This window comes from Pteropus alecto, unplaced genomic scaffold (assembly GCF_000325575.1).
Source record: "Pteropus alecto unplaced genomic scaffold, ASM32557v1 scaffold131, whole genome shotgun sequence".
Lineage (NCBI taxonomy): Eukaryota > Metazoa > Chordata > Mammalia > Chiroptera > Pteropodidae > Pteropus > Pteropus alecto.
Genome location: NW_006434709.1, coordinates 18190586 through 18215264, shown reverse-complemented (window position 1 = coordinate 18215264; position 24679 = coordinate 18190586). Strand labels below are relative to the sequence as shown.

The window sequence follows — 24679 nt, the reverse complement described above, 5'->3', positions numbered from 1 at the left end:
CATTTTTCATCCTTTTAATGACAATGTGATGGAAATTTCTGAACATATCCTTTTTAATCACAATTAGGAGATCATTGGAAGCTTTTAAAATTTCAGGTTTAATGGAGTTTGGGGAAAGGGAAAGATATGTAGAAGCTGATTTTCAGAGGTTTATGAATTTAATAGGTAATAGATGGAGGCTACTTCTCTAAGATTCGAGGGAAAGCTGTTTAGGGCCTTAGTGCACTGAAGATGAATCAAAGACCATTTCTTACTTGGTGTTTCATCTATTACCTGCTTTTCTTCTGATGCTCTGGTATAGCTCATTATAGAGAAGGGAAGCTAAGTGCACTCAGTCTTGGCTCATTTGATTTCAGCCTGCTTTCTTTGTAGGGGCTCCTGCACTCTTGCTTGGTACTACATGTGTAAGCACATTTCAAGTTCTGTCTTTCCAGTATTTGTGTTACTCTGGGTCAGTGGTTCTCAAAACGTGGCCCTTGGATCAGCATCATTAACATCTAGGAACAGGTTAGAAATACAAATTTTGGGGTCCACCGTAGACTTACTGAATCTGAAACTGGTGGTCAGAACCAGCAATCTATGTTGTAATAAACCTCCACAGTGATTTGGATGCACATCAGAGTTTGAGAATGGTTGCTCAAGGAATGATATCAGTATTGTAGCTTTTGCTCAAAAGTAATCTTTTAAAAACTCTTTTCAAAACATAAAAACCAATGGGAAAATCAGACATCCTTTATTTCTCTAACAGTTTACTTTGGAATTGATGCTTTTAGTTACAAAGGATATCACCTTTGGGAACTTTTCAGATTATTCTTTTAGTATAGAACTACTCATACTGGGAAAGGGCCAGTTGTGATTCTATGTGTTTGCTTTCCAGATAGTAGGGCCTGGAAACCTGATTAATTTCTCCCTCCTAAGAGAAACAGATTCAGGAGCTGGGATTAAAATCAAGTATCAGCTTTTTTTCACCCTGATGTATAGGATTGACGACTGAAGTTGGATTGGAAAATAGCTTTGTGTTAAGTGCTATCCAATAGAATTTTCCATGAGAGTGCAAATACTCTGTATCTGTGCTGTCCAGTAGGGTAACCACTACCATGTGGGGCTACTGAGCACTTGAAATGTGGCTAGCGCTACTGAGGAACTCAATTTTAGATTTTATTTAATTTAAAATAATTTAAATTTAAATAGGTACATGTAGCTGTTTGCTGCTCTGTTAGCTTAGCTCCTAGATCAGTGTATCGCAAACATGAATGTCTATGTGACTCACAGAAGACCTTGTTAAACTGCAGATTCTGGTTCAGTTGGTTGGGTGGGGCCTCAGATTCTGCTCCCAGGTGATGCTGTTGCAGCTGTCCACAGACCACACTTGGACTAGCAAGGCCCTAGAAAGACAAGGAGTATCCCAGTCTTCCTCTTTAATTCATCGGACTTACCCATCCAAGTCGCTGATGGGGCAGCTAGACTGGGGCTTGGGGGTTTTGTCCCAATGCGTTTCCCTGCAGAGGAACAGGAGCAGGAGCAAGAAAAAGGGTAAGTCTGAGAGGAGAGGGTTTTTTTTTCCTGCCTCAATGACAAAATAACCTCAGCCACTAATGCGTAGAATACATAGTCTAAAGATACTTTATACCCCTCCAGAAAATGTTTATAGATGATTCATTGCTTTCCCCACAAACTCTTCTAACAATTTGTGATCGAAGTTTGTAAATCCTTAATCTTGGACCAATTATCCTACCACAGATTGTCAAAGTGGCATGAGAGAGATCATAGTTGGCTCTCTGCCACTCTCTGTCCCTAGAGAAACAGCTTTGTGATAAGCCTCACTGAGGCTGAGCTGTTCCTGAACCAAAGTTTCATAGAACAGGTCAGGACAGTGGTTGTTAGAGAGTTAGGCTCAGGGCTTTTGAGGATACTTTGAGTCCAGTAGGACCATGAGATTCAAAGCATTTGGAGAAGGGTCTTTGGAGAAGGGACTGTTAAAGTAATGACAGTCTCTTATAGTTGTATAATGCGTTATGTTGAAACACCTTTTGTATACAGTATTTAATCTGATTATCTAAAAAATTATTGAATACCTTCTCTATCCATAGCATTGATCTTTCATTGTAGGCAGGAGATAGAGGAGTTATACTGTAGTCTCTACTGTGAAGGATAGTTTAGTTGGCAAGTGGGAGATAAGTAGAGAAATCATAAGTTAATCATTAATCATACATAAATTAGTAAATGTAAAATTTACTACTTTAAAAAGTAAAATTAAAACCAGTTTAATAAGAGATGTTTTGTTACTATACTGGTAAATGCCAGAGAACTGAGGGGCAAGCTCACTGTAGATCATAGGGAGACCACAGGGAGTAGTTAGGAAAAATTTATGGAGGAAGTAGGACAGAGGTAGGAAGTAGACTAAACAGCTGGGATTTGGTTGGTCAAAATGAGGAAGGGCTGTGCTTTCAGAGTAAAGGTAAGGTTAATCATAAGATTACAACACAATGGAAAATAAGGTGTAAACAGACTAAGCGCTTTAGCGTGGGATTCAAAGGTACTGTTCCTCTGCTGAAGGAAATGGAATAGCTTGGTGCACAGCTGCTGGAAATAGGCAGCATCATCTTCTGGAGAGTTTTCCTGTCCCAATGGAGACCAGGGCATTTGTTTTTCAGTTACCTCTATGTGCATTGGAGTCTCCTAACAGCATTAGGAACCATTTGGTGATGGTGTATCTGTTTCTAAAACAGGAACAATGGGCATTTGCCTCCCCTCTGTTGGTGAATGCTGGTGAGGAGACAGATTCTAAAAGACCAGACCGATCACAGCAGCATCAGCATTTGACAAGCTGCTGGTTCAGTAATGCAGAAGTGTGGCAGTAGTGATGCTGAAATGCAGGAAAACACCAAATGCGACAAAGGGTACTTAACATGGCAATGGAATATATGGTTTATCATCGTCATCCTTGTCTACCTACTAAACATTAGAAAGGCATTTTAGATAAATATTTCTAAAAGCTGCATTTCATATTAAGCAGTTTCATTCAAACTGTTTTTGAATTGTTACTAATGTAGCAAAAAGTATTTTCCAAAGGAAAATCAAAATCATTTCTTGTTATCAGATTAAATTCCAAACAACAGTAATTTGAACATTTTTTTGTTTGTTTTTGCTTTTTAACAAAGTAGGCTGTTCAGTTTGCTCTAGGTATCTTTTAAGTGTGCCTTTTTTTTTTTTAAGGTACTGGGAGTCATAGATTATTCTGTGCTGTCATTCCAGTGTCCACACCAGACCTCAGAACCATGATTCTCCCCCCACTTTTTTTTTTAATTGCTATAGTTCTGGTCCTACAGAAAATTAGCTGAGTTCAAGCTTCATCCTTAAGCCTTGAAGCAGTCATTAGGAGCTTCTGAATACCACACAAAGAAGACATGTAAGAGACCATAGATCAAAATTAGAACAGGGGTATGAAATGAAACCTAAATATCCAAGTAGTATTGCTGTCTTTGGCTAAATGGGTTTGAAAGTTTTTATTGAATTCTGTTACTTTGTTAGCACATTATCCAAGAGTATGTTGATATTGCTTAAAAAGTGAAATACTGCATGATATAAGTCAACATTAAAGGGGTATTTCTTAACTTCTAGAGCAGAGGTCCCCAAACTTTTTCTGTAAAGAGCCTAATAGTAAATATTTTAGGCTTGAGGCCATATGGTTTTTGTTGAAATTACTTGTTTCTGTCATGGTAGCTCAAAAGCAACAATAGATAATACCTAAATAATGAGTGTGGTTTTGTTCCAGTAAAACTTTAAAATAGGTTGCAGGCCATTTTGACCAGTGGGCCTTAGTTTGCCACTCCCGGTTCTAGAGAATTTAATGTCTGTACTGCTTTTTTTCTTTTTAAGTGAACATACTAGGATTGCCAGTTACCTTTTTATCTTCCCTTTTAAACTGTAAGCTCTTTGAAAACAGAGACCACTTTTATTTCTTTCTCTTCCCAATATCATTTAGCTCAATGCCTTATACAGGCAAACTATTATAAATATATCTGTTCTCCCTTATATTCTATTCTAATAAGAGCTCTGTTTCCATTTGTAGAGCACGTTATGGTCTAGGAAGTGTTTTGACATAGGTTTCTTATCTGGTTTTCACAACAACCTCAGAAGAAGGAAGATAGGGTAGATGTGTTTACTCATTTTATAGACCATATAACTGAGACTCAGAGGGTTAAGTGAATTTCCCAAGTTTATATTTCTAGTGAATGGAAGATTTGGGTCTTCTTTCTGTTGTTAGCGAACTGCGATCTTTAACTTTCTAGAAATAGAAGTTCATCTTTTGAGTCACTCATTTAAACTGAATATCTTGCAGTATTTTGCTTTTCTTCATGAAAATTTTAGCTAAATTTTCTGTTGCATTTCAGATACTCAGTTTGTTTTAATATTCAAATGTTCCTGCTCTTTTGACATAGAAAAAGGTCATTTCTGTTCTCAGGAGACAGGTCTGAGCTTGCAGACTTAGATTTTTTTAAGCTCTTCAATAAAATCATCCCATTTGTTTAGTTTCTCAGAGAAGAACCTGGTCTTTAATGGTCTGAACCCTCAGATTATTAGTCTGTAAACCTTTTGCTTTAATTACATTGAACTGGTATATTTATACTTCTGTGCTCTGTGTTATCTTTGCTGAGAACTTTCCTCTTATTGCAGAAGTGGATTACTTACTGCTCAAGTTTTATCTTTCAAAGCCCTGCCAGTGGTGGTTATATAGATGCATACACAGATGAAAATTCATCAAGCTGTATAATTTTTGATTTGCCTACTTTATGTAAAATAAAGTTAGACCTCAATTTAAAAATTAGCTATGAAAAATAGCCAAGTCCTACCTCTTCAAAGGCTTCCCCCACCCGCCCCAACTCACTCTTTTTCTCATTTATATGTAGCTTTATAAAATAGTAGGTAGTATTGTCTAATGGCATTATGACTCTGGAGTCAAATTGACTCGAGTTTGAATCTCAGCATTGTCACTTTTCTGTACCTCAGTTTGCTCATCAGTAAAATAGAGATAAGATAGTACCTACTTCATAGAGTTATAAGGATTAATGAGATAATACATGTAAAGCTCTTAGAACAGTGCCTGGTATGTAATGAGCATTCAGAAGTTAGCTGCTGTTATTATTAATTTCTGAATTCAGCCTGCTTCTTAGTTGCTTTCATACACTGCCTCAGCTGATGCCTGAAAACAAGTCTTCCATTCCTGATGACATTTATATGACTAATATTAGGCCCAGTGTCCTGCCGGGTATGTTGATAACCTACACTTTGATTTTCTGTAGAATTCTTATTATTGGTCCAATTATATGTGTTTTAGAGATGAATGATGTGCTAGAGTTTCAAGGAAAATAGTATTTATTTAGGGAGGTGACTTAATTTCTTAGAATGAACCATGTCCTGGAAGTTGAGAGACCTCGATTTTAGTCTCAATTTGCAACAGATTAGTATTATGCTATTGGCAGCTCAGGCACTCTCCATATCTGTAAAATGGCAGAATGATAATACCTACTATCCTCCTCCAGGCTAATATTTTTTAAATCTATATGTGAGAAGATAATTACTCAGCATAACGATTCCTGTAATGTTAAGTGATTTTCTTGTTTTAAGTGATTGCTTTGTATTAAAAATTAATTATCGCTTACTCTGTTTTAGCTTCGAGCACAGAATCAGGTCCTGAAAAAAGGTGTTGTGGATGAACAGGCAAATTCTGCTGCTTTAAAGGTATGCAACAAGACAGTTGTATTGTGAGGGTTAAGCGAGTGAGTGGTAATGCTCAAAACGGGGAATTTGGCTGGTTGTTTGGGTTAAAGTCGCAATTCTGATGCTGATTCACTAGGTACAGGAATGAGTAATATATTTTTTGTGTTTAACTTTCCTACTTGCTTCAGTATGAATATGATGTGCTTCGATTTCCTGAGCTAAAAGTTACAAAAATGTATTATTTGACTATCTAATGCATTTCTCTTATATTTCAAGGCCTTTATTTAGCTAAATTCATCTGAATTAATGGGGCTTCTTATCTGTTTAAATCAGTAGACAGCACTCTGAGGGGGGCAATATCATATTCATGTTTCTATATCCAGCATTCAGCAGATGGTTGTCTCCTAATAAATGGATTCGAAAGTGTGAATCATTTAGTCCATTAATCTTGCTTTTGGGTTGAGCTATTTAATAGTAATAACCTGTGTTAATCAAGAGACACTGAGTGATGCATTTTATCATCAGCATCTTTGTTAACTAAGGGGAGAAATATGTAGGAATTTGTTTCTCCCTCATTCTAGTAGGCAATAAATATGGCTTAGTGATATTTTGAATTTGATAAATTAATTCTAGGATATAGATTCCTTCTTGGCCAATTCTCGGTTAAATATACTGCCTGCCTCATTCTTGCTCTCTCTCCTTTGCTCCTTCTTTACACCAAAGGGATTAGGATTCCCTTTACCCTTATCTCTTTGTAGAGTTGCCCCCAACTGGTGTGTATGCTGGGTAGTTCCACTCAGGTAATCAAGACCCAGAAGCAGATTGTTTTACTTAGCCAATGTTGGACCTTTTACTGGAGAAATCTGCCTCTTGGGAGTGCTCCCTCCTCGGGTGCTGTTCCACAGACTCAGGGCAGAGATCGTTCAGGACACCTTACCCATACTTCCAAAGCTCTCTGCGCCCAAACCAAGATAATGAAAAATAAGCTTTGTAGTCAAGGTGTGTTAGTCAACTTATTATTCTGCCTAAATTATTAAAGGAATGATCGTTATTTCTCTTAATGATGTTTAAAACCTATTCCTGGGCAAAGTATTTCCTAGCTTGTCTTTGTATCCCACTCTGGTATATCATACTCCCCTGTTGCTGGTTGTGTTTGAGTAACTCTGATGGTGGTGACATTGGTGATGGTGACAGCTCTATTTATTGAGCACTCACTTGACTGTCAAACATTGTCCTAAATAAGCACATTACATCCATGATCTCAGCCTACAGAGCAACTCATGAGGGCAGATAACATTGTCATCCCCATTGCAGAAACTAGGATTTGCAGAGAGATTGGGATAGATGTCTCCTGAAACTGATTGGTTAATTGAGTTGGAGCATTAGTCAGTGGGTGATTAGCTAATAATAAGAATGTAAAGCAATTATTTTTTGTTTTACTATTCATTGCAGTGGTCATCATAATTATAGTAAGAATGACAATTTGCCGGTTTGCTCAACAGGAATGTTAGGATGTCTTCTGTTATAGTAGGCTTTTGATTATATTGGGTTTGCCTCTTCAGTGGGTTGTTGGAGACAGTAGCATTCATTCATTTGAATTTCTTTAATTTGAAATATATGATAATTGAGACATGGGATGGGCCTAAGTTTACCATTGAACTTCAGGTAAATATTAAGGGCTTACAAACAAACAGTAGAAAAGAAAAGCGTCTTTCTGCTTAATAGAAACATTATTCTGTCCCTCTAGTCCTGTTCTCAACATGTAAATAATGTCAGTAGACTGCAGATACCAGCTGATGGTTTTTAGGTTTGCTGTTTTAGTAAACCTATTCATTTAAACTTGACCTCTTCTTAGCTTTACAGTGGTTTTTAGTGAAAGTAATAAAAGTTTGATTCTTTAAATATACAGTAGTATATCACCATTAGTGTTTGATTACCAGTGAACACAAAGATGTCAGAACGTCCTAAGTAAAATATAGTTAGAATAATATTTTATTAAAAATAGTGACACTAGATATTTTGCAAGACTCCCATTTTCTTAATCCTGTTACGGTATAAACAGTACAGAATGGTAGGTACAAGATGCGTTGTTTAGATTTTAGATTTTGTGTATCTTTTCACTTAATTTTAAAATGAATTGTTGCAGAACAGCAACTGAAAATATTCTTGGGTTCGGATAACAATGATTTTTATCTTTGACAAATTAGAATAGTTCAAAGTAAAATTAAGAAAAGACTTCATTTCAACTGACTTAAAATTCAGGGAGGATTTATAGAAAAAAATGAGTACAATTGTATTTCTGTTCTTGTTTACTGAAAGGCATCATAATTGTGAGATTCTCTTTAAAACTTCAAGTTTATAAAATTGTAACCTCAGGCTTTCTGTCTTCTCACTACCAAACTCATATGTAACAGCATTATATAACAACGTATAGTTGTGGATATTGTACTGTAAGTTGATGACTATCAATTTAGTATATACTAAACTGATATACATACTTTTTTATTTTTAAATTTACTTAGTTTGGTCAAAAAACAATTTTGTCACAAAATAAAGCTAAAAACATAGGAACTAAAATGATAAACATACAACTTGAATTCCCTAAAGTAATTGGTGTTGATTATATTTTGTTGAAACACAATAATTTTTTCATTATTTTTAAACCTTCAGGCTAAATTACAAAGAACGATCTGTTTTTACTTTGATGTAGGAACAGCTAAAAATGAAGGATCAGTCATTGAGAAAATTACAGCAGGAAATGGACAGTTTGACATTTCGAAATCTGCAGCTTGCCAAGAGAGTAGAACTGCTTCAAGATGAACTGGCTCTAAGTGAACCCCGAGGCAAGAAAAACAAGGTAGGTGAGATAAGAGCAAGTTAGTATGAACTTGTCATTAGTTACAGACATTCTCTAGGCCATCATGGTTGTAACAGAAGACCTTATCTCCAAATTCTCTAATGTTCTATTATGACACCTAGATTTTGGGTCAAGAAACCAGATATTTGCTATTAATATGTACTAAATATTAGAGGCATTTTCCTATGAGTGTGAGTTTAAAAGAATTTATTGGGAATAAATGTACTTATTTGATTTAGTGGCTAAGAAAACTGAATGGAATATCTGAGATTGGTCAAAATTATTGATGCCTTTCAGTTAATACCAAATCTCCATTAACTCAAGGTAGGGCAAGTAAAATGAAAAATACTGTCAAAGTGTAACTGCTCATGTGAAAGTAGCAGTTATATACTTTAGGCTTGTAAGTTCACTGCAGGTATTTTTTCTTATTGCTTTTTATTATGAGGCCAATTTGGTATTCTTGTCCAAAGATGTAGAAATTAAGCTTTTCCCCTATGGTTTATATAGTGAGGCAAGATTCTTACTGCTCTAAGATGGATGATCCGATACTTTTGAATATTTGGTGATTAAGAAGTTACTTTTTTTTTGAGGGTAAGGGCTAGTGATTGAATCTTTAAGGTGTGGGTGTGTGTGTGTGTGTGTGTGTGTGTGTGTGTGTATTTGTGTGTAGAACCCCCCCACCCCGAAATGTGTAGATTCAAGACAGTAATAATAGAATGGTAGGAGGGAAGAAGACCCACAGTAATTTAGTAGTAGCACAGTATGGAAGGACGAGTGCAGGCTTTGAAATAAAGCTCAGCCTTGAATTCTTTGTCTGGCATTTATAGTTCTATGACTTCAGGCAGTTTGTTTTTTTTTTAGCCTTGCAACCTCAGTTTCTCTATCAGAAAAATGAGGATGATACTCTCATTTTTGTTGTGATCATGGAATTATGTAAAAGTGCCTAGGACTGTGTTTGCCATATGATTGGCAGTTGATGTAATTATATGTTAGTGTCTTTCTATATGCATTTTCTTTACATGGAAGAATTCTCTAGAGTGGTAATTTTCGAATGGGAACTGAGAGGGCAAAACAGATATGTATTAGAATCACTTAGAAAACTGTCTCAAAATACACGTGCTCTGGAAATTCTGAAAGACCCTTGAAGATGGAATAGCTATCTATACTTCACTTGTGCTCCCCAGCTTAGCGAGGTCCCCTCCCAGGGTGGTTGTAGCAGAGGTGTAAGGGTAGCACTTCTGAATTCATGTTAAACTTTTCCAAGTTTGGAAGCACCGAGGACCCAGATTATGTCATTCAGCAGTGCTCCTTTGTACCTCTTATGTCCCAAACAGGATGGATATTTAATTTCTTTTTTAAAAATATAGCTAGTCTAATCATTAGTTCACATTGGATTAGTAAGTGACTTCATTTGAAGTGAGGAGTGAGGGCATAAGAAAAGCAGAGAAAGGATGTCTCAACACAGTTTCATTGTTAGGCTGTCCCTTGAATAGTCTCAGTTCTTGTATTCCATGAAAACAAATGTTCATTATTGGCTCTTTTAAATAGTGCTATTCTTCTGTGTAGAAAAGTTAATATTGGTTAAAAAAAAAAAAAAAAAAGCAAAAGGAAGGTATTTTTCATCATCTTTGAGCTTTTTCCTTCCGCTTATAACAGCTTTATATATTTTTTAACTAGAAACTTACCTGAACTTTTGTATGAACTTATCTTTGTGAATGTTAACTAATTTATTATAGTATCTTAGAGGAGTTTAACAGTTCAAGACTAATGGAATTGCTAAAATTGTCATTGCCCAAACCAAAAGAATATTTATATCGCTAGCTTTTTGGGTCTTCTTTGTCTTCCAATAGAACTACTCCTGAATTCATCTGCAAAGAATAGCGAGCCTTATCTGTTCTATTTTTTTTTTCCTCTCTCTCTTTTTAAGCTTTCCTGCCCATTGCAATATTTGCAGTTTCAACTTGTGTCACATAGGAAAATTTGATGGACTGTATGTCACATAGGAAAAAATGATGGACTGTATACCTTTTGCAGAATTGTTTGAGAATGGTGAACATGTAGAAGAGACAAGCTAATAAGGTGATAGAGAGTCTGTGTACCTTAGGATGTTTCTCTCTAAAGGATGAAAGTTATGTGGACATAACTTATTCTTTCCATCAGAAAAGTGGAGACTCTTCTTCTCAGCTGAGTCAAGAGCAGAAGAGTGTTTTCGATGAAGATCTGCAAAAGAAGATAGAAGAGAATGAACGGTTGCATATACAAGTGAGAAGATCTTTCTGTTTTTCCATATGAATTAAAAAATGGGTCATATGATCTGGAATGTGGAAAAACCAATTCAAGATAGAGTGTTCCGTGTATGTATGGGTGTTTTAATGTCTCCTATGGTTGCTAGATATATATGTCACTATTATTTATTCATTTCTTAAATCTCATATATTTTTTAATATGGACATGTGCTTTGAAGTATACATTTGTTTAGAGGATAACAGAATAACTGTAACAACAATAGAGAAATATACTGGGCACTGTTCATTTTATATAGGAAATAAATGGATGGATCATTTAGATAGAGGCTTATCAATAAGTAGTGTTTGCTTTTTAATTTATTACTGTTTAGTTGGTTTTTATCTGTACATCTATTAGTCTGTAAGGCCTACTAGGGTATAGATAATGTTGATTTTGTATGCCCAGCCCTAGAATAGGGCCTCACTCAGGGCAGGACCTCAAATATTAATGTAATGTTGACTAATTAATGTTTGCCTCTAAACATTCAGCATATTGTAAGAGTCATAGTGTAGTGTATCCAGTTATGCTTCCTGTTTTTTTTTTTTTTTTTGTAAAATGATGGACATAGTCAAATAGTGGAAAATATGCATTAATTCTCAATCTTTGGAAGTGTTAAAAAAATGAATTTCTGACCTCAGTGCATTTTGTGTTAGGTAGTCATAATTCTTAATTTGTATCAAATGCTCATTAAGGAAAAGACCTTTACCTTTTAGAAATAAAATCTGTTCGAATTTTTTTTCATCTTATAAACGTTTTATTTTTTTTTAAAACTTAATTAGATGTATTTATTAATTTTTAAAGTTCGTTAAACTGACGTAAAATCTGTTCGAATTTTGATTATTTAATTATGGAGGTTAGCCTAGTAGAAAGGTTATACCTTGGTCAGTTGAATTATCTGTGTGCCAGAAACTCTTTGAAATAGAAATTTATGAGACAAAGAAGAAAGAGGTGTAGCCTTTGGAATAGGTCTCCGTTGTTCCGATCTCAGTTTTACTATATTTCAGCTGTGAGACATTTGACAAGTTATGTAGCCCCCCTTAAATTTTGGTAACATTTGACAAGTTATGTAGCGCCCCCCCTTAAATTTTGGAGGGCTAACAATAGCACCACCTCTGACATACTGTGAGGATTCAGTGTGATCATGCTTTTGCGATCATGCTTAGGGAGCATTTGGAACCGTATGGAAGTTGCTCAGTGAATAGTCCCTGCTGTTGTTTTTCTCTTTGTTTGTTTATATTAGGATATTGTGAGAAGAGAAAATGATCTTTTCTTTTCAGTTTTTTGAAGCCGATGAACAACATAAGCATGTGGAAGCAGAGCTGAGGAGTCGGCTGGCCACTCTGGAGACGGATGCAGCTCAGCACCAAGCTGTGGTTGATGGCCTGACACGGAAGTACATGGAAACCATTGAGAAACTGCAGAACGACAAGGCTAAACTAGAAGTAAGCCCCACTGTTGGTGAGAGCACCTTGAGAAATAGTCAAGGCTTTTGTAAAATAAATCATTTGTGCGCTTAATAGAGCACAAAGTTAGTCATTAAAGGTGAGATTGTTGCCTGCAGTGTCTCCTAAGTGTGCTCTCAACTATAGCCCAAGCCATCTGCTTTTCTTTTTCTTCTAAAATTCAGGTAAAATCTCAGGCTCTAGAAAAGGAGGCCAAGGAATGTCGGCTTCGAACAGAAGAATGGTATGTGGAAACGTGAATTCCAAGGGGCCCTGAAGTAAGAATCAGAAGACCTGACTTTTGGTTTAGCTGCTCCTGTGTCTTTGTTTTCTCTCATTTGAAATGAGATGGGAGTAGGTAATCTCCAGGGTTCTTTTCAATTCTGTTATCTCTTGGGCCTTACGCATTCTGGATAGAGTGGCTTGTGTGTTAGTCCTGAGCCTACAGATGTTTTGGGCCATGGCAGATAGTGTTCTGGGGCTTCTGTACTAAGGACCGGATACTTTCTGTTTCAGACTACACTAAAGAGAGAGCCCTCTGGTAATCCCAGGCAGGAAAACTGACTGATAATCACTGTGCCAACCTTTTAACAGCCCATTTTGAATAAGATAGAAGTTATGTGATCTAATTTAGAGATACCTAAATCTTAAAATACTGCCTATCATTGGTGGTAAAAGCTTACTCCAACATTTATTTATTTATTTATTTATTTATTTAAACATTTGTTTGTTAAATGATACACTGTTTTAGGTTTTAATAGACTCGGTCAAGTAAGCTTCTTCAATTTAGTTGCTTTGGTAGAATAACATGCATTGTTTAGATGTATACTTCATAATAGAATCAAAATCAAGAAAGTTAGCTGATTTTGAACTGATGGAAAAAATTATATAATACTTCGAAAAAGAACTTTACTATAATGCTTGAACAAATGTGTCGTAAAGAGAACATTTATGATTTTGAAGTGACTCTGAGATTACTTTGCGCTTGGGGAAATAAATTTAAGATTATATAAGATACTGAGACTATGATAAATTTTTTCAAACTTCAACATCATTAAACAGAAGTTCCAGGGGATTTAGAATCAAGACTTACTATTTTTCTTATCTTCATCTTTTAATAACTCTCTACCACCAAGAGTATCCCAGATGTCAGGCTCAGTTCTCTGAAAATCTGGTGCTAACTGTTGAGTTAAGCAAATGAGAATCCACTGTCTGATTGGTGATAATGTGTTTTATATTTTTTTCTCTCAGCCAATTACAGTTAAAGAATCTTCATGAAGATTTGTCAGGTAGATTAGAGGAATCCTTATCCATCATCAATGAAAAAGTACCTTTTAATGATACAAGTAGGTATTATGTGTACATTTGTGACTTTGAACCTCTTTTCACTATTTGTGACTTTGAACCTCTCTGTGGTAGCCAACTAATTAAAATAATTTCTAATCAATTTAGCAAAAAACTTCATTGGCCAAACAGAAGGCTGCTTTCTTTTTGTTCTTTTGATCAGCTTGGGCCCTCATATTTCATAGGGAGTTTTTAAAAATTTTTTGTTCATTTTCTTCTGTTTTCTTTTTTCTCTTTTCTTTTTTTTTCCATAGGAAATCTTAAATTGTCATGTAACTACTCCAAAACCAGCCTTCTTGGAAAAAACCCAAATTCACATTTTAAAATTGTGTATATTTACCATATCCCAAGGTAAAAACCAACCTATACATAAAATACCTGAAAATTTGTACAAGAAAAGTTGTTCATGGTGGAGCGGGTGGGAGGTAGATCTTCTGAGCCTGGTATCTGCTGCCCCCTGGACAATCCCCAGTGATAGGGAGATGACTTGGATAAATCCCATTCCCTGTTCTTCCTGCTAATTTATACAGCCAAGAGCAATAAAAAGGACTTAAAAAAATCAACTTACATGTATAATAGTAACCATTAGACAAGAATTAAATCAGAACCTTGAAAACAAATGTTTAATTGTTTGGATTTTGAAAATTATATTCAAATAAGTACAGCTTTCTTTTTTTACAATCGCATGATTGAAATTAATTTTTTTACTTCCCCTAAAATTTTTCTTGGAGAAGACCTAAAAAAAGAAGAAAGAAAAGACACCAAATAAAAGTAGCAGTTTGATCTAATACTAAGATCAGCACATGTCATTATTATATTAGAAACCTAAATTCCTCTGAAATAGACCTGTTCCTAATTTCTACATTAGTGTGAATAGCACTAGCAATCTTTTATCTACAAGACTTGAAACCTTGGCATTTTATTTTCCATTTAATTTTTGTATCAGTTAGTCATCAGGTTCTAATAATTTTCTTCTGAATCTCTTTTTGGGTTTATCTTTTTCCAATACTAGTTTTCTCTTGCTTTAGATCCTCATATTGTTGTGGGCTACTTGTTTTAGTTCTGAAATATTTAGAGATCATTTGCCCAGATGGATAGGGAGCATAAAAGATGCAAAAATTTGTAACAAAAATCTATACCCTCAAGGAACTCATAGTCCAGTAGAAGAGAAATAATATATAGAAATGTCTATAACGTAAGCTAAACTATTCCATAGAGAACCTGTTGGGGTTTCAGTGGAAGGACAGATTACTGCTGGTGGGGTTGTTTGGGAGAAGCCTTTTGGAATAACTGTGCTTCGACCTGGGCCTGGATGCGTGGGTAGGTTTTACTGGGCAGAGATGAGGGAGAATGAGCCAGGGAATTGCATGGACTGTGGTACATAGGACAAAAGGTGTTGTCATGGCCTATTGATCAGTAAATAGTAAAGTATGAAAGGGGACCAAAGTGAGTGGGATGTGGAAGGCAATGACAGTAGGTTCTAAAAGGGTGGGTGGACTAGACCCAGATTTCTGGGGAAAGGACCTGGGATTTAATTCACAAGGCAGTGGGTATTGTTGGAGAACCTTTTGATCCAGGGAATGTCATTATGAGATTTGTGTACTTCTAAGGTAAATCTAGCAAGAATGGGGTCTAACCTGGAATGGGGAAAGGGGACCCAGACTATTGTGATGATAGTCCTGATATGCTGTTATGGAGACTTGAGCCCGAGTTGTCAGGGAGATGCAAGGAGGCAGCAGAGAGGGAGAAGGCAGTATGGTGGAAAGATGCAGTGTAGTTGACAGAAATCAAGAGGCAAACAAGAGCAGGTTTATGGGAAAGATGATATGGTTAACTTTTTTGGTGTTTAACATTCTGTCAGATAGATTGTTGTATATGTATATATCTACTGGTGTTGCGTTAACAAATAAAAGCCTAGACCTTCAGAGAGGAAATGATGTCGACACTCTTAGGATGGCTGATCTCCCCTGTTGAGAGTGATGGCACTAAGGAGTACTAAGTGCAAAGAGGCTTGTGTAGGATCCTCGGAGAGTTTTCCTTGACAGTGATCAGGAAGAGGAGAGGCTGAAGTGGAGGTGGAAAAGAAGGTGAGATAGAAGCTGGAGAAGGGAGTGTTCGCCATGGTGGTGCCAGTCACTTCTACTCATTGCTGTGGAGAAGTCAGGTAGAGTAATGACAATAAAGGCGACTAGGTTTGGTGACTTCGAGAGAACTAGTGTTGCCTTTGAAAGAATTGCTTCTGTGCATGGTAGAGGTGGACACTAGCTTGCTAGCACAAGGGAAGTGGATGTTGAGGAAACAGGCAAAGACATGCTGTTTTTTGAACAGTGGGAATGGAAGAGGTGGGAAAGGATGAGAGCTCAGTACTCTAGTGGAGTCAAAGAAAAGGTCGTGTGTGCAAGGGGTGGGGGAGAGCAGAGAATTAAGTATGATATAAATAAAGTAGGAAAAATCACTGCAGAGATAGAGTTAAGTTACAATTAATGCTTTCTTTTTTTTTTGTCATGAGGTAATTTTGAAGATGTAGGAAGGAGGGGGTTATTGATGGACTAGGCCCTGAGGGAGGAGCTGTTGCTAGGGGTTAGGAGGAAGGTTAGCTGAGTAGAGGACATATGAAGCCATAGATTCTGAGGTGGAGGGTAGGGAGTGAAGGAACCCCTTGTGCTTTGGCTTTAGTCTTCTTGGCATTGTAGGGAAGGCCAACTCACTCATGAAGGAGAGGAATGAATGGTATTAGATGCTTAAAATGGGAAAGGTTTGGAGTAAAAATCATGGAAGTATGATAGGGACACAGCGATAAAATCATGGATTGCTAAATAATGTCAAAACTCCCCTTAAGTTAGGTAGAATATGGACCCTGATCAGGTTTTGCGTTAGCAAGAACATTGTTGAAAATGGTGGACCAGGCTGGGAAGGAAAACAAGCAAGGCTCTAAGAAGACTGATAGGAAAATAGAGACTGGTTGTGGACTGGAGACCAAGTTGATTTAATAGAATTGAAAACATAAGAGAATTAGATAAGAATGGTATTAGCGACTTTCCAAATCAGATTTTGGCACTGGGATCATTCTAACTGACACTACAGGCAGAGGAGTGAAGGTTTGAGTGGTTGAAATGGTGTGCAGAGATTAGTAGAGGGCGAAGGTCATTAAAATATGGAGAACAAAGAAGTGTGAGGCCAGGTATTGGGAAGCTGTCAGAGATTGATGACAGACTAGGGTAGAGGAGAGAACTGTGAGAACGATAGGGAAACCAACCCAGAGAAGTTAGGATTAGCAGTAGCAGACAGTGATAGATTTTCAAATATTAGTGTCATGACAACAATGGTATTTTAGGATGATTAGTGTGGCAGCTGTATGCAGGGTATTTCAGAAGAAAGAATGAGTGAAGATAACATGATCATGAGCCTTTCTAAGTAATCTATTTGCTAGGCCCCAAAGAACTTTTCGAAATGATTTTTTAGAAACAGAAACACAGGGATTTTTTTTCCTTTTTTTTTTATTCTAAAGGTAAAAAAGTATATTACTTTATCTGAGAAACAACTAATTCTTTATAAATTCTATTATTCTCCTATACTGTAATTGTGGCTTTGATAATTTTAAATTCTAGGTAAAGATGATTTTGCTGCAGATCGTTATGTTGTAACTAAGCTTTTTTTTCTATAAATGTAAAATTAGAGGTTTAACATACATCCATTTTTGTTTTGTAGAATATAGTCAATATAACGCTCTGAATGTTCCACTCCATAATAGGAGACATCAGGTAAAGATGAAGTACATGTTTTTGTTTTCAGCAATGTGCATTTCAAACTTCTCAGAAACAAAAATTAGCTGTTTGGGCTTCTGTTTAATACACTAAACCATTGTGTTTAACTTTTGCTTTACTTTTTCATACTTTTTTTTTTTTAAAGTGCATAACCTACTGTTTATTGAATTAATAAGTAATATAGATTTTTGTTGTCTTCTTTTTCTGATAACATTAGAACTGAATTATGGAATGCACTAATTTTATGAGCCATGACTTCCTTCTAGGTTGGTGGACCTTCACTTAAAAGGTCTTGGTTAAGTGGAAGAGGGGTATTTGCCCAAACTGGTGGCTTTCTAATTTACTTAGATGGGAATACTAAAATCCAAGTAGGAACAAATAAATATAAATTAAGGAATAATTATGCTAGAATTAAAATGTTTTCTCTAAAAGTAATCTTAATAAAGTAGTTTGAGAATAAAAATTTGATAGTTGATTATATATTTTTCATTTTAAAGCTGAAGATGCGGGACATTGCCGGGCAGGCCCTGGCTTTTGTTCAAGATCTTGTGATGGCTCTTCTGAACTTTCATACCTATACAGAACAGAGGATTCAGATTTTTCCTGTTGATTCTGCCATTGACACTATATCGCCTTTGAATCAGAAGGTAAACAACTCAAAATACCTTTTATCTGACCTAAATAAATAGAGAGAGATCATGTCTATTTTCAGACCACTTCTCTGTATCAACCAGATACTATGGAGGGCATGGAAAAAAAAAATTAAGTCGTAGTCTTTACCCTCAGGATAAAATATGACAAACATAGAGATTCTTAAGAAGTTAAATACTAGGGTGTTGTTAAAAGACCTTAGTGTGAGTGAGTGGTATGGCCAGTAAGTGATAAGAGGTCATCAAGGAGGGGAGATTGCTGTTGTTGGCAGTGTCTGAGAGTCTGGCAATTTGAATAGACTTTGAAAAATGAGCATGATTTGAATAGGAAGAGAGAAATGGGATAGGTATTTTTACCCCTAGAAGAATTGGAAAGACATGAGCAAAATCATGGAGTAGGAAAGCATAGAGAGTATCCGTGTAGTCACATGCCATCACTTCCTGCTGTGTTGTATTGGTCACACAGACCAACCCTAGGCAGTCCATGAGGGAACTGCAAAGAGCCACAAATAGCAGGAGGCAGAGGTCATTGGGGCCATCTGTAGATGGTCCCCATAGGAAGAAATGGAGGGATCTTGCTATAAATGTGTGCTCTAAGTGCCTCATAATGTGGCAGTCTGAAATGAGTCATGCCATTTTTTCTACTTAACTGATTCTTCCCAGCTTATTTTTGTGCATCAAGCAGTAGTAGTTCCAGAGATCGAATAGTGTATATGTGCACGGATCCCCTAATTGCCATTTGATTAGTATAGCAAAGACTTGGACTCTGAAGTCAGACTTTTGGGGTCCCAGCCCAGTTCTGCCACTTTCTAAGCCCCTTGGGCAGTTTATTTAATCTCTCTGTGCTTTGGTTTCCTCATCTTTCAAATGAGGGATGAGATTACCTACCTTACAGATATATACATATGAAGGTTAAATGAGATAATACATGTAAAGCACTAAGAACGACTCTTAATAAAAGTTAGCTCACATCATCCTTATCATTACGGCTTACACATAAGAAACTTTAGTAGGTGCTTGGTTTTCATCAGTTTTTGACTCCACAAATCTTTTGAAGTTCATAAAAATTAAATTCTGGATCTTTGAAATATTCTTTAGTATCACTGTGGAAAAAGCTGTCAAAAGATCTGGATAAGAAAAACAATACTGCAACATTTTAATGTAATTATGTTTTCTTTTATACTTATAATATCAAAAAATATTTTCTAGTCGATACTGGTTCTTTTGTCCATTACTGGAATTTTATTTTGACTTGTTGTCATATTATGCCCACATGGTGAGAATCAAATATGTTAGTCTTGTCTGAAATACTTCATTACTTTGAAAAATTCATATATTTCTCAATATTTTACCTTTGGTGTTTTGGCCTGTAAAAAGCCCTATATGATTTTTCTGGTAAGTCTATAATATCGAAGAAGAGTCAGAAATTATTTGTTAAAAGGTAACCAGAGTGTTTAATCTTGTTCATAGAATCATAAAGTAGACATTTATAACTGTAAGCCTAGAGTCCATCTTTACAACCCTAAAGATTAAAGCCTGAAGAGGTTAAGTGAATTGCTCAGGGGCATATGTTTGAGTAGTTTGCAGTAGGGCCAATTAAATCACATTTCTGCAGAATGAGACCTTATACTTCTAACCTGAGAAATTGAAATTTGCGCCATTATACAATACTTAGATAATTGAGATATTTCATAAATGAAAATTAATTTCTTCCTTCTAAATTGTCTAACTGCCTATAGGATCTTCTTCTGAATTATTCTTCATACTGAATTAGTTTTTTGTAAATGTTAAAGTATTAGTGATAGTCATTAATGCTTTTATATCTTCTTTTGGATAATTACATTCCTAGAATTTGTTAACCCTGAACATTGTACACAGTAAAAATAAGAAGCCGTCCTTAATAGACTTGTTTTTAAAAAATTAGGTACGCAACACAAAAATTTGTTATAGAGTTTTGGTTTTCAAATCTTTAATTTTTATTTCTTTTAAAACTAGGACCCTTATGGAAAAGCAGGCATTTAGGAAAGAAGGCCTGTTGGTGCTGGATTGTAATCCACTCCCCCTTTCCTCCCCTGCCTGGTTGTTAACTGTCACCCCTCTTCTAGTTCCTAGGTCCGAAATTAGATGGGAACTTGGGGATAGTGTCTAGGTCTGTTAGAGGGGAGAATCTCTGTATAAAGACTAAATTTCCCAAAAAAAAGTTTTTAAAAGAATTTAGGTTTGTAACTTAGTAAGTTCATTTACAAATATGTTGATATTTGTTATTTTTCAGTAATCTAACTCACTATTTCTTCTTTTCTACATAGTTCTCACAATACCTCCATGAAAATGCGTCCTATGTCCGCCCTCTTGAGGAAGGAATGCTTCATTTATTTGAAAGTATTACTGAGGATACTGTGACTGTCCTGGTAATTTTCTTCTTTTTTACTCCTGGAACGGGGAGCTCCTCTTTATCAAATAACATTGTTAACCTTGAAATTGTTTTTCTTTTCTAGGAAACAACTGTGAAATTGAAAACTTTCTCAGAGCACTTAACCTCTTACATATGTTTTCTTAGGAAGATTCTTCCTTATCAGTTAAAAAGGTACTTACCTCTCAAGGCCAAGGAGCTTGGGGAATTGTGGGTGTCACCCGACCTGCACTGGAATTAATAAAATAGTGATATGTGTCTCTTGTGATCTGCCTGACATTTCTGTAGCACAACCAATTTGGACTCCTGTGAAAAAGGAAAACCATGCTTAAGCATTGTAAACTTTTATTTAAATTGTCCATCAGCTAAGTTGTTTTTAGTTATGTACAGTGGTTACTACTATAAATACATAAGGCTTTGTGAATCAGTATTTTCAATGATTGTGAATGACACATTTATTGAAAAAAATACTTCAGCTTGGGATGTTTATTATCCTTTGGCAGTAAACATCTAGGTGGGGATTACAAAAGCTAACTTCTACATTTGGATATATAATTCTTAGGTTTCTTTGAAATGGTACATTATTTTTATTATTAGTCATTTATTTAAGCTATAAAATAAAAACTTCATCTGCTGTAGCACTCATAGGATATGTTATTTAGTAATCTTAAATATTCCATCCTAAATATTTCTGGAAAGGTAAGAGAAAATAATTTATGTAACTGGAAGTTTGATATACTGCTTGAAAGTTTTGATACTTTTGGTTTAGAACTATCAAGATGCCTAATTCTTCTAAATCTTTTCATCCTAAGATTTAGCCTTAAGAAAAAAATCAAAGAATAATATGACTAGAACATAAGAGAAATAAGAACATACATGTATTATAGTATATTGCAAAATAAGATTTAGAAAATATGTAAATGAATTGCTTACAGATATTGAAAATATATAAGTAATTATAGTTTGTAAGCCCTTATGAAGCTAAAGTAGTAGGTTTTAATGTTTCAAAAATATGAAATTTGGGTCGAGCCTGGTTAGTACTTGGATGGGAGACCATCTAGGAATACCAAGTGCTGTAGGCATTAAAAAAAATGAAATTTTATTATTAAAAAAATAATACGTGTTAAGCACCATCTCATTTCCTAATTTTAACCTAACAAGATATTTCAGTAACTGTATTCTATGATTTGTGCATATGACAAAATTTTAGGAATCAGGAAATTGTGACTTAATAATTATGAATTACAGTTTCGTTCAGATCCTTACATGTTATGGTTCAGTATAATTAAAGTTTTTTTTTTGAAAATTGATTCTAGGAGTTTAAATAACACTAAATTGAATATATATATCTTATTGATTTGGCTTATGTTTAAGAAGAATCTGTTTAAGAACCATCATAAAGTGATATTTACTGCTTGAAACAGTTATGTCTTTTTTTTCTTTATTTTTTTCACTATTGCATTTTAAAAAATTCTGGATAAGTCCTTTCTTGATCTAAGTTTTCTATTCTAGAATGTTCTGTCCCATCTCCTTTTTGCCCAGCCTCATCAGGTATTCATGTTTTTATGCAGTTTTTTGGTCATTGGTTTGAATACCACTCTAATTGACAAGATGACATATTCTTAGTAGTAGATAGGCTTAGTATTGAATGAAACTGTCTGCTATAAATAGAGTAGAAGACAAGAATTGGCAAGGTAAAGGAAATGGATATGATTATCATTCTTGTGTTAATAACTCCTCTAGCGCTGTGTAGAAAGCATTTTACTTGATTACCTGCACATTTTATAAATTCTTTTTTAAGAGTCCACATGATTTTTTTAACCTTATAAATTAGTTTTCCACAGTAACCATATAAAAAATGAAAACAATATGATGTATTTTATGAATGTTAACCATTTACTTTTAGATTTGAGTCTACAGATTGTTTTTCTCCGATCTGTATGGCTTTAGCAATTTAATATACTAAAAAGAGTTCTTAATGATTTTCTTTACTAGTTCTTATTTAATAAATTCTCTTAGGAATTTAGTTCATGAAATATTTTTGTCCTGAAAATATTTTTAAAGGAAGCATTTTTGTGCTGTTCTCAGGATGAAAAGATAATGGGCCCCTGCCTTTATCTTTTTTTCATTTAGTCCTTTGTGACTCCATTGACATTTGCACCAAGCAGGTGTATACATCATGGTATAAAAAATGGAACCTTATAAATTAGATAATTTTTTATAAAGTCTCTTTTTGGATATATAGTTGTTTTGAGAATTTAGATTTTTTTTAAATAACTAATTGAAAATTTTTCAGGATGCTCACTTTAAAAATATCTGCCCATTCCTAGTTTAGAAGAAGAATGTGAATCTTCTCTTTGTACATCTGCGTTAAGAGCCAGGAATCTAGAGCTGTCGCAGGACATGAAAAAGATGACAGCTGTGTTTGAGAAGCTGCAGACTTATGTCAAACTTCTCGCCTTGCCAAGTAAGTGTGTTTGTCGCTCTTGGTTCAGCTTGAAGAACTTAAGAGTATAAGAGGCTGGAAGAAGGGAGGTGATTTAGCTTGAGTGAGTGAGAGGAGCCTAGGATCTGGAGTAAGAAAAGCTCAAATTCAAATCCTCCAGCCCTTTACACATTTATGAACTTGGGCAAATCACCTTTTCAGCACCTCTTTTCTCATTAATAACATAGAGGCAAATGTGATTATTAAATTAAATTAAGAATGTACAATATTAGACATTGAAGACATGCAGTGAATTTTAGTTCCATTTCTTTCTTTCCTCTTTTTAAATGGAGATGGGCCAAGCAAAAGAATTTGTAGAAACTTTCCAACAAGTAGCATAGGGGAGGTTTAATAGTAAAAATACCATGTATTTCCCTTTGGTCTAATTTGAAAAGAATATTTTCAGGTAATTAAATGGATCTCATTTTAAATGATGTTTTTAAAAATATTGTGATTTTTCTGGTGCTGTGATTTGTGGTTTTTTATAAGAGCTTTAATGTCATATAATTAACATCATACTACCTACCCCTTAAAGTGTACAATTTCTAGTATAGTCAAAGCTATGTACACTATTACAACAGTCAATATTTTCATTATCTCAAGAAGAAACCCTTTATACTTTAGCTGTCGCCCTCTTATTTCCCCTTTTTGCCCCTCCCCAGCACTAAGCAACAATAGAATCTACTTTCTTTCTATAGATTTGCCAATTTCAAACATCTTATATCAATGGAATCATATATATGGTCATCTGTGATTTTCTTTCACTTATAATGTTTTCAAGATTCATGCATGTTGTAGCATATATCACTATTTCATTCTTATTGCAGAGTAATATTTCATCACGTGGATATACCACGTATTATTTATTTACTCATCAGTTGGTAGATATTTGAGTTGTTTATATCCTTTGGCTCTTATAAATAATGATGCTATGGACATTTGTGAGCAAGTTTTTGAGTGGACATATCTTTTCACTTCTCTTGGGCATATTATATAGTTGGAAGTAGAATTGTTGGGTTTATGGTAACTCTGTGTTTAACTGTTAGCAGAGCTGCCAGATTGTTTTCCAAGGTGGCTGTACCAATTTACAGTCTTACCAACAGTGTTCGATTTCTCCACATCCTTACCAACAGTCGTTATCATCTGACTTTTTAATTTCAGCCACCTATTGTTAACTGATATTTTGAAGTGGTATCTCATTGTGGTTTTGATTTATATTTCCCTGATATCTAATGATGTCAAGCATCTTTCCATGTCCTTACTGACCATTTGTATGTATTCTGTTGAGACATGCCTATCAGATCTATTCTCCATTTTTTTCAGTTGGGTTATTTATCTTATTATTGAGTTGTATGAGTTCTTTATGTATTCTAGATACAAGTCCCTTATTGGATATGTAATTTGCAATAATTTCTTCCATTTTGTGGGCTATTTTTTTCATTTTCTTGATGATGAAACACTAAAGTTTAATTTTAATGAAATTCAATTTATCTTTTGTTGTTTATGCTTTTGGTGTCATATTTAAGAATCCATTGTCAAATCTAAGGTTATGAAGACTTAACCCCTATGTTTTCTTCAAAGAGTTTTATAGTTTTAGCCCTTACATTTAGGTCTTTGATTCATTTAGAATTAATTTTTGTATATGGTGTGAGATAAGGGTACAGCTCGTCTTTTGCATATGGCTATCCAGTTGTCGCAGCACCGTTCATTGACTGTTCTT

General features: G+C 35.2%; 1 protein-coding gene across 2 annotated transcripts in view; it reads left to right on the top strand.

The window, feature by feature from the left end:
• PPP1R21 (protein phosphatase 1 regulatory subunit 21) overlaps nucleotides 1-24679 on the top strand; it is a 51789-nt gene that overhangs the window by 2720 nt on the left and 24390 nt on the right. The window contains exons 2-12 of one of the 2 annotated variants that reach the window (XM_006909609.3): nucleotides 5674-5742; nucleotides 8432-8578; nucleotides 10739-10840; nucleotides 12142-12306; nucleotides 12492-12550; nucleotides 13558-13652; nucleotides 17359-17411; nucleotides 17912-18061; nucleotides 20371-20472; nucleotides 20560-20648; nucleotides 22805-22941. In XM_006909609.3, coding sequence (XP_006909671.1) covers nucleotides 5674-5742; nucleotides 8432-8578; nucleotides 10739-10840; nucleotides 12142-12306; nucleotides 12492-12550; nucleotides 13558-13652; nucleotides 17359-17411; nucleotides 17912-18061; nucleotides 20371-20472; nucleotides 20560-20648; nucleotides 22805-22941 — 1168 coding nt within the window. Of the gene's footprint in view, nucleotides 1-5673; nucleotides 5743-8431; nucleotides 8579-10738; nucleotides 10933-12141; nucleotides 12307-12491; nucleotides 12551-13557; nucleotides 13653-17358; nucleotides 17412-17911; nucleotides 18062-20370; nucleotides 20473-20559; nucleotides 20649-22804; nucleotides 22942-24679 lie in introns of those variants that run through there. The other variant, XM_025045146.1, reaches the window with a different exon arrangement.